The sequence below is a fragment of the Emiliania huxleyi genome, assembly GCF_000372725.1.
Source record: "Emiliania huxleyi CCMP1516 unplaced genomic scaffold EMIHUscaffold_27, whole genome shotgun sequence".
NCBI classification, from domain to species: Eukaryota; Haptophyta; order Isochrysidales; family Noelaerhabdaceae; genus Emiliania; species Emiliania huxleyi.
In genome coordinates this window covers 328,083-338,032 of record NW_005200011.1, presented here as the reverse complement: position 1 = coordinate 338,032, position 9,950 = coordinate 328,083, and the positions used below count along the sequence as shown (strand labels likewise).

Sequence of the window (9,950 nt, the reverse complement as noted above, 5' to 3'; positions counted from 1 at the left end):
GGATGGTCTTGCTTGTTGGCAAGACTTGCGCGCTAAGATGATCCAGTGAAGGGGTCAAAGCGCGGCCGAGTGGGCGGAGAGAGAGAAAGGGGAGATAATGAACAGGAGCTCGTTGTGGAGCTCGGTCATGGCGCGCCGCGAGCTGCAATCCGGGCTGAGCGTCGCGGGGCGGCGGCTTGAGCGGGCGCGGCAGGCGCGGCGGGCGCGGGAGCGGCAGCGGGGGCGCCCCCTTGCGGCGCGGCGATTGGGCCGTTGGGAGGCCTCGCCGCGTTGACGCGGATGAGCGCATCAGGAACGTGAGGACGATCTTCAATGCCCCGAACGTTGATGTTGCGCCACGGGCCGCCGACGTCGGAGATGGCAGGCTCAGTCTCAGACGTCCAGACGGCAGAGACGCTCGTAGAGGCGCATTGGACTTCTTGCCAGAGGCGTTGGACAGCGGGACGGGCTAGCGCGAGGAGGCGAGACGAGGAAGAGACAGCAATGAGGTAGAGTGGCATTGCCACGTCGAACAGATGCCCAACACTCCCCCACGACGTGGTAATCGCCACACAAGGCAGAGAGGGCGTGTCGATCGTCGAGAGGGCGTGTCGATCGTCGCGTGTTCATCGCGTACAGCTCCGGTCGTGTCGAGCGGCGACGTCGGAAGTAGCGGCGGCGAAAGGCAGGGTCCACATTCGGTGCGAGATCTTTGCGGTAACTGCCGTTGCAGCAGCCCGAGAGCTGGTAGCGGAGGCAGCAGCTGCGATGGTGGTCCGTAGGCGAGGAGAACGGACCGGTAAGGAGAAGCAAGAGGGGATACTCGTGTCCACACAGCCGCAGTGCTGGCGGAGATGCGCTCTGTCGCAGAAGATCCGCAAGCACCCAAGTTGATGTTGCGGTTGTACTCATTCTGCTCAGCCTCCGAGCCGAGCAGTTGGCGGCCGCTGTGCCACCGTGCGCCGAGCCTCTGTGCCCAGCCAATCACCACGGCTCGCGCAGGTGCCCATGGTGCCAGCCAACGTATCGAGCGTAAGCCGGAAATGCTGTGCGGCAACACATCTCGCTTGTGTGCCGCACCAGCTCTCATGTCGGCCTCAGTGCCGCACTGCTCACTCCGTGCACTCACCGGTCGGTACCATGTCAGGAGACGGAACACGGAGGAGCTGTATAGGTCACTAGAGACCCACACCATCGCTAGCTACATCACCACAGCCACCAAGTCGGATACAAGTCGATGACAATGTGCGCGGCAGGAGAAACCCAACAGCTGACAATGTGCGCGGCAGGACAAACCAAACATGAGACACGGTTACACAAGGACGGTCAGGCTACGGTCAGGAAGTAGGTTTGAGTTCACACTCTCCAACAAGCTGTCCTGCAAAGGAATAAAATAAGAAGACTTCCTGCAGTACTGACAGAAACGCCGTTTAGGGGCAGGGATCCCTTATAGTTAGAGGCTGCGCAGGCCGTCCCGTTTGCTGTTTGAAACGCCTGTTGCGCTGGCCGCTGCGCGCGCGCGCTGGCCGCTGCCGGGGCTCTGTCTCACTCTCACGTGCCGCAATATGTGTCACACACGGCGGCTTCTGCCACCTCTCGATTGGTTCTACTTTCTACGCACACCTACCGGGGAAGGGGCGCTTGGGAGCCGGGGCGGGGGCGGGGGCGGGGGCGGGGGCGCGCAGCGCGGCGGCGCGCGCGCGGCGCGCGCAACAGAGGGTAGGGTGGGGAAGACGGCGAGGAGGGGGCGGCGGCGGCGGCGGCGGCGGCAGCGCGCGCGCGGCGCGCGCGACGGGGGGGCGGAGCAGCGACCGCTGGCGCGGCCGCTGCTCCGTCTGTGCCAGGGACGCGCGCTCTGCGCCGCTGCAGAGCGCGCGCGTCAGGGCAAGGGGCATGCGTGGCGGCGCGGGACGCGCGGCGGCGGCGGCGAGCAGCCTCCGTGGGCGGTGAGGCGGCCGGGCGAGGGCGCGGCGGGTGACGGGTCAAGGGAGCAGCCCACACCCGGCGTCGCTTTTTGAGCGACGCTGTGGTACGCTGCGCAGGGGCCGCAGGGCGGTCAGTTGTGGGGCGAGGCGGTGCCGGCCGCGGGCCGGGTGCAAGGCGCCGGCCTCGGCGCCGCCTCGGCGCGCCGCACGGGCGCGGCGAGCCTCTGAGCGGGAGCCGAAGGTTTGCCTGTGGTGGGAGGTGGGCGGTGGGGTGGTTTGACTTTGCCGCAGAGGCCGTCCCTAGCTGTGAACAGCAAAACGGGACAGTATTGTGATGTTACAGGTGGGTTAAGAGGAGATGCGCGCGAGCTGCGGGACCGCCGGGAGGGGCGGCGGGGGCGGGTGATTGCGACTCGCCGCCACTTTTGGCGACTTTGGGACGCGCGATCGATCGCGGATCGGCCGAGAATCGATATGGCGGGCGAGGCCGTCACGGCCATGATCGTGGCTGCCGACGCCGGCGGATCCCTAACTGCTAACCCGAGACTAACCCGAGACAAACCCCCACGGGTAACGCGGCATACCGGATAGGCCGGGTTAGTGGCGGGTTTTAGTGCCGGGTTATGGTAACTAACCCGTGCTGACCCGTGCTGACCCGTGCTGGGCTAGTGTGGCTTAAAACTCGGTGGAACCCGCGCTAACCCGCGCTTACCGATAGACTCACTTAAAGTTAGCGGGTGCGCAAGTCTCCCCTGAACCGAGCGCGACCCCGCGAGCCCCAACGCCAAAAAGCGGAGACCCGGGGGGGGGGCGGGGGGCGGAGCGGACAAAAGTTTGGTTCTTTGACGGGCGACAGAGTCTCGAGTGTCGAGATCTCTGTGTGCTACGTCGTCGTCGAGAACAATGTCAATGAACATCAATAAAAGCGGCACGCCGCCGCCCCGCCGCGCCCTCGCCGCCGCCCTCGCCTCCGCCTCCCGCCCCGGTGCCGCCGCGCCCTCCAGCATGCCGCCGCTCTCGCCCTCTCGCCTCCAGCCGCCCCACCGCCCTACGGCTCTAGTCCCCTCCGGCCACCGCAGTTTCTTTTTTATCTGCTTGAATTTTCTATTCTTTTTTCCTGTTTCGTTTTCGCGACAACCGACAACACTCTCGGCGTGAAATACACACAACTCAGCGTGTACAACACCACCGCACGGTCACACGCCGCAGCACCCCAGCAGTACTAGGTGAATTCCTAGCTAGAGGTCGCGCGCCGTGCGGAAGCCGGTAAAGGTTTCGTCCATGTTTGGCCAGAAGTGGTTGCGGTACCCGCCGCGCGCGCCCACCAGCGCCGAGGTGGCCCAGCTGCCGCCCTTGACGACCTTGCGGTAGCCAAACCACGGCGCCGAGTTCTCGCGGTACGGAAAGTCGGGGACAAAGCCGGGGAAGGGATAGAAGGCGGTGGCGGTCCACTCCCACACGTTGCCCACCATCTGCCGGCAGCCAAAGGCCGAGTCGGCCCCCGGCATCGCGTCAACAGGCAGGTAGCCGCACGGGCGCAGCCCGTCGAGGTTGGCGCGCTCGGGCGTGGGCGGCGCCTCGCCCCACGGGAAGGTGCGCTTCGCGGGCGACAGGCGGAGCAGCTCGCCGCCCGCCGCCGCGCGAGGCCATGGCTCGGCGTGCCGCTCGACACGCGGCAGCCGCCGCCCACCGCCACCGAGTGCACCGCCACCACCACCGCCGCCTTCGGCTTCGGCTTTGCCTTCACCGTCGCCCTCGCCCTCGCCCTCGACGGGCTGCGCGATCGCGGCCACCTCCCACTCGGCCTCGGTGGGCAGCCGCCTCCCCGCCCAACGGCAGTAGGCGTTGGCCTCGTACCAGGACACGTGCACGACCGGCGCGTGGCGCGCGAGCGGCGCGGCATCGTCGTCAAAGCAGCGCGTCACCCACCCGTCGAGCGCGCCGTCCACCACGGAGCTCGCGCTCGCGCTCCCGGCGGCGGCGGCGACGCGCCGCCAGTACCGCGGCGCCACCCGCCGCTCGCCGGTGCCAGCCTCGTGCTGGCCCGTGGCCGCCGCGCCGCCGCGCATCAGCCACCGCCAGCCCTCGTGGCACCACAGCTCCCTTCGGCGGTAGCCGCCGTCGAGGACGAAGCTGAGCATCTGCTCGTTGGTCACCGGCGCGAGGGCGATGGCGTACGGCTGCACGCGCACGGCGTGTGCGCCGCGCTCCGAGTCGAGAACAAAGGGCTGCTGCGCCGCGCACCCGCCGAGCACATACTCGCCGCCGGGCACGCGCGCTTCGCCGCGCAGCGGCCCGCCGTCGGCGCACGCGTCGGGCGCTTGGAGCGTCGCGGCCGTCGGCGCGAACCGGCCGCCTCGCACGTCAAGGACCAGCGGCTCGTCGGCGCTCGGCGGCGGCGGCGGCGGCAGGCCGAGAGTCTGGCGCGTTTGGTGCCAGTCTTCGATGTGCCAGTGCTCGTGAACGACAGCGTAGACGTGCAGGTAGGTCTCCGCCGCGCCGAGCAGCGCGTCGTCCGCCTCGGGCAGCTGCGCCAGAAGCCGCGCCGCCACACGGTCACGGTAGCCGTAAAGCATCGCCGAGCGCGGCGAGGGGTAGCGCCCCGCGGGGCTCACCTCCGCAAGGCCGTCGCCCTCCCACCGGTCGGCGTGGTTGGCGCGAAACGAGTCGAAGGCACCCTCGACGTCCCAGCCCGCGAGCAGCGTGCCCGGGCCGTGCAGCGGCGGCTCGTCAGGCGCCAAGAGGCGCAGCGCCATCGCCTCGTAGAAGTGCGAGACGTGCCCCAGCGCCCACACGATAGGGTTGACCGAGGCCTCGTAGCGCCCGTGCAGCTGCTCGTCGCTCAGCCCCGCGAGCGCGGCTCGACGCGTGCGCCATGCGGCGTCGGCGTACAAGTGGCGCACCGTCGCGGCCGGCAGGCGGAAGTGCTTCTCACGAAGCGTACCGTAAAGGTCGGCGTCGTCGAGCAGGCTGCTGGACGCCGCGTGCAGGCCGTTGAAGCTGCGATCGCGTGGCACGCTGGCCGTGGAGAGCCGACGCGCGAGGCGTTGGACACGCATTCCTATCTAGACAGGATTGGTGCACCGCGATCTTTCACACAGCCTTGTCATGTGCGGTTACTCTCTGCACTCCAAGTGCTCCAAGTACGTCATGGCGCTGTGCGCTGGTCTGTGAGAGGTTGAGGTGCGAGCCCTGGAGGCCCTGGGGATGGGGTTCACACTGGTGAGCGCACCGCGTATACACGGCCCGCGCGAGACCGCCGCGTCCCGCGTGCCGCTCGCGGTGCCCACACCATCGGGACCGGTCCGGAGCAGCCAGCGACCGGTGTCGAATCGCCAGATTCGACCGCGATCCGGCCCTGGAGCGCCGCGGAGTCGGATTCGGCCCTGCCTGGAGCGCCGCGGAGTCGAGCGTGACGACGGGATACGCGCGCTGCTTTAGCTCCATTTACACCGATCGTTTGCGCCCAGACCACTCCCATTCATCGAGGACACATTGTCCGAGGAGGCCACCGGCCAAAAGCGCATGTCTTGAAGGTCCGATACTGGAAGCCCATATAGGCACCTTACACTCCCCCGCAGTATCGCACCTCTTGAGCGACACTACGTTTCCGCAGCTGGGGATTCTCCGGGTACCCCTCTTTGTACCCGTGCTGGCCGGATTCCTCCTCCGAACAACTCAAGTTCGATCGGCCCCAGTCTCGAACTGGCAGCCACTATCTCACCGGAGGTACCATGTCCGACATGGGGTTCCTCCGGCGAGATCGCGGAGCGATGAGATCGACGGCAACTTGGTCGTCATGAGTGGTGCTGGTGCGGTGCGACCGCACAGCTTAGTCTGGCTAGCGCTCGATACGGCAGCCGGCACCATGGACACCTGCGGGGTGTCGTGGTGGCAGTCAGGGTCGGAGTCCCTGCTCACAAGTCTTCTTGGCACCTCTCGGCCAGGAGCCTGCTTGGCAACTCGGCCGTGCAGCGTGTAAACCGGACTGATGCCTGTCCGGCACAGTCTTTCCCGTCTTCGCTCGATACGAAGGCTGGTGCCGTGCGAGCCTGGGGCTCGACGTGGAGCTGGGTTGGAGCCCCAGCAAGCGGCAACTCGGCCGCGACCCGACTCGGCAGATCGGCCGAGCTGGGCGACATCCGGATAATCTCTGACGTCTGTTCTTCGGTTCCCACCACGAGCATCTCGGCTTCGTGGGCCCGGATCTTCTCTCCTTCTTCACTTTACCAGCTCGCTCTCATCTCCGTTGAGCCACCATCACCGCCGCTGCCTCTGTCGCCGCCGCCGCCAGCCCTCGAGCCCGTCCAGCTGCCTCCTCTGGAGCAGTTTGGACCCCGGCTCTCACCACCATCAACTCCGTCGCCGCCGCCGCTCTGGACGATGGCAACATTCTGCGACCAGAGCTTTGCGCCGCTGGAATATGACAACGGTGGCACTCTTCTTCCAGGAGTGCGGCGACTGCCACATCGTGGGGGACTGGGACATTGGTGCGATGTGGCGACGCGCCTTTGCAGTATTTCGCTCTCTTCTGCCTTTCGCCTCTTCGCTTTCGCTCTTCCCGCCGCCCGCCGCCTGTGGCGCGGCATCCGACGAGCCCTACTCGTCTACTCGACGACTACGCCCGAGCCCGTCATATCCGATGCCTTCGCCGCCGACACCGACGACGCCTCCAGCAACCCCGTTTGCGGCTCCGTCTTCGACGCCCTCGACACCACCCTCCTCGGTCCGGAGGAGCGCCACAAGCTCCCTGCGCGCCCGTCCGACCATGCCGACTACGGCCTGTGGCACGCCCGCCTCGGCCACTTTGGCAGGAGCAAGATCATCGGGCCACTCCGCTACAGGGGCTACGTTTTCCGCCCCGGCAGCGACCGCTGTGAGTGCGCTGCATGTCGCCTCAATCGCCGCCGCAAAGGCCACCCGAGTCAGCCGACCAATCGCCGAGTCTACACCCACTTCGGCGAGCGAGTCGCGTCCGATCTCTGCGGCCCCTTCAAGCTTCTGCCGTTCAGCATCCACAAGTTTCAAGTTCGCCATAAACTTCGTCGATTACTTCTCCGGGGTCATCGCCGTCTACTTCCTCGAGAACGGCAGCTCCCCCGAGATCGTCAGCGCCGTCCGCGCCTTTCTCCGCGACTACGCTCACCTCCTCACCGACACGCGCAACCCCGGCGTGATCGACGAGTGGTTGACCGACAACGCCAGTTATTTCACCTCCGAGCTCACCGACGAGTTCTGCATCACCCTCTTCATCCAGCGCTTCTTCTCCTCACCCGACATCCACGAGGGGAACGCCCTCGCCGAGCGCTGCTGGGGGACCCTCCTCCACTGCACGCGCACCGCTCTCGTCCACGCTGGGGGAGATCGGGAGCACATTCAGTTCTGGCCCTACCTGTTCAGCCAGTTCGCCCGCGTCCACAACCTCCTGCAGACGAACAGAGGCTCCAGCGCTGAGCCACGGTGGGTCTCGCCTATCGAGGTCGCCATCGGCCACCCTCGCAACTACGCCCTCGAGAACTTCAAGGTGATGCTCTGCGACTGCTCCTGCGTCCTCCCCGAGTCGCTCCGCGCGCACGACCTCACCCCCACTCGTCTCAAGGGCATCAACCTCGGCCACGACCCGCGGCGCTCCAAATACCTCGTCTACATCCCCGCCGTCCGGCGGATCATCTCCACCGCCGACGTCATCTTCGACGAGTTCTCCTTCACCACCCTCGGCGGCGCCTGGCAGCCCTTCAAGACCCGCGGCGCCGTCGAACAAGAACGCCCTCAAGTCCCCGAGGCGATCGTCCGCGTCGAGCCTCCCGCCGCACCAGCGGCGCCAAGGGGCGCGCCCGTCGCCCCGCCCGCCGCGCAAGCTGCGCCCGCTCAACCCCTCGCCCCGCGGCGCTCAGCTCGGATCGCCGCGCGCGGCTGACCAAGCTCTACTACCCATGTTGAAGACATCCAGTCGACCGCTCAGATAGTCTACTACCTTGGCCCGGGAGACGGAAGGTCACATGCCACGTTCACTACTCTAGCTCGCGCCTCTGATCAGCGTGACGATTAATCGCTTCACACTCCGCTGTGTTGTCCGCCGCATCTGAAGACCGCGCAGACAATGGGGGAGTGTTGGGAGTGTGAACGCCCTCCTCATGAATAGATAGAGAGAGAGAGAGGGAGAGACGTCTCTATCCTAGCGAGATGTCTGTGTGAACAGGGACATGTGCGGGACGTGTCAGGCCGGCTTGCTTATTGCTCTGTTTGTCGGACGTCCGCTCAACCGCGGCTTGGCGATGTAGTCTTGCTTGTACCGTTCCTGTACGCCTCGGTACAGACCCTCGCTCCGTGTACAGCTCGTAGCTCACTACATGGTACCTCCGGTGAGATCTCCCAGGTCGACAGCGGTCTGCGAAGATTTGAGTCCCTTCGTGTGTGAGCTACGAAAAAGATCGAAAATAGTGCCCAAGGTAACCCGGGGGAACTCGCGTCCCGGAACCTCTGCCCTACCTCGAAACACGGCGGTATCGGATATACATCAGCAACCTCGTGCTGTGTCGTGGGGGCGTGTTGAGTATATGAGCGACCGACTCGAGGGTTGCTCCTGACTCTGGCCTTTTCTGGGTCACGTAGCCACACCTCGCCTCCTTGGTGCGAGTGGCTGCCAGTTCGACTCTGGGGAGGATCGAACCATCAACACACATGAGTAGCCTACGACTGACCCGTCTCCGGCCGTGTCTATGCGTTCGTAGGTGCGTTTGGTCCTCGGTGCGCCCGCTCTCGCTGCGTCGCGCGGGAGATGCATCTCTGCCGCGTTCAGAGCGCCGGAGCTGAAGCCGACGAGTTCTCCGACGAGCAGGAAGCTCAGCAGCTGACGCGTCAGCGCTTTTCATCAGCGACGCGCTGCGCTTTTCCTCGGCCGGCGCCACCACATCTGACTCTTCGCCTCTCCTGCTGCGCCTCTCACCTCCGCCTCATCCTCCGCATCCGCTCTCGCCGCCCCGACGGATGAGGCGCGGGTGGCGCTGCTCGAGCCGGAGGCGACGCCACCGTCGTCGGATCTGGCCAAGCCAACAAAACTGCGGCCGCCAGGCAACGCCTCGAGCCGTTGCTCGGTTCAGAGGTGTGCACGCATGCTGCGGGCCGCGGTTGCACGAGAGCCGACATTCTTCCTCGCATTCCGCTGGCGCGCGCCGCAGGTGATCTGACTCGGGCCGCTCGAGACGGCTTTCTCAATCTGCAGCCGCAGCCGCCTGCGTTCGCAGCTCTGGCTGCGCGCAAGCCATCCCCCCCGATCTGCGCGCGCTGATGCGGGCTGGCAGGATGATGCGGACCGGTGCCGGTCTCTGTCGCGTCCTGGCGACCGATCCTAGCGCCCTAAGCCTCACCTATGCTTGGGCTTGTATACAAGGTGCCCCAGATCAAGTCCAGATTGAGCGCAGACCGACGCAGGGAGCCGAATTTCGCTTCGCCTGCGGCGCGCAGGGGAGGTCCGGGGGGGGGAGGAAATCGAGTCGATTTTTGGAAAGAGTGCCAATCGATAGATCTCGCCGAGCCCTTTTCGACGGTGTGTCTGCGCGCTTTTTTTTCGTAGTAGAAGTATTTTTCCGAGGCGGAAACGTTAATTAGTCGACTACCTTCTCCGGGGAAAGTTATTTAGAGACACCCGCCGCCCTCCCACCCGCCGCCGCTGCCGCCTCCGTCGCCGCCACCCTCGCCGCCGCCGCCCCCCCCTACCACCGCCCAGTACGTGCTCCGCAGCTGAGCCCACGCACCCCACAGCAGCTCAGGGACACAATTAGCTCGCATACAAGTGCTGGTACGCACAGCTCGACGCGTACTCGAATGCTGCCACTGTCATTCTAGCCGGCGTCACAGCGTCGACTCTCGCATCGCGACGAGACGCACTGCTTGCCCAGACGCGCGCCTTGGCGCGCTCCTGTGGTGCAGGAGGAAGGCTGGCGGTCGTGCTGCGCAGGCCCGGCCGTCTGGCTGAAGGGAGCAGCAGCTGGCGCTCAACAGCAGCGCTGGCGAGCAACGCAGCCACACCACACTCCCGCCAAGCCA

General features: G+C 66.1%; 2 protein-coding genes across 2 annotated transcripts; both read right to left on the bottom strand.

The window, feature by feature from the left end:
- On the bottom strand, positions 1-918 carry EMIHUDRAFT_354409 (hypothetical protein). The gene is made up of 2 exons (XM_005776970.1): positions 601-918; positions 1-580 (listed from the first exon to the last, which is right to left on the bottom strand). The coding sequence occupies exon 2, from the start codon at positions 498-500 to the stop codon at positions 126-128; it is 375 nt and encodes a 124-aa protein (XP_005777027.1). The 5' UTR covers positions 501-580; positions 601-918; the 3' UTR covers positions 1-125.
- Positions 919-3,142: 2,224 nt separating this feature from the next.
- EMIHUDRAFT_101014 (sulfatase modifying factor) lies at positions 3,143-4,963 on the bottom strand (the record flags this gene model as incomplete). The annotated part of the gene is made up of 1 exon (XM_005776969.1): positions 3,143-4,963. One exon carries the CDS (start codon positions 4,961-4,963, stop codon positions 3,143-3,145), a length of 1,821 nt encoding a protein of 606 aa, XP_005777026.1.
- Positions 4,964-9,950: the final 4,987 nt, after the last annotated feature.

Bases quoted from the DNA above. Each gene is read 5' to 3' on its own strand.
- EMIHUDRAFT_354409 (XM_005776970.1), bottom strand. From the start codon at position 500: ATGCCACTCTACCTCATTGCTGTCTCTTCCTCGTCTCGCCTCCTCGCG.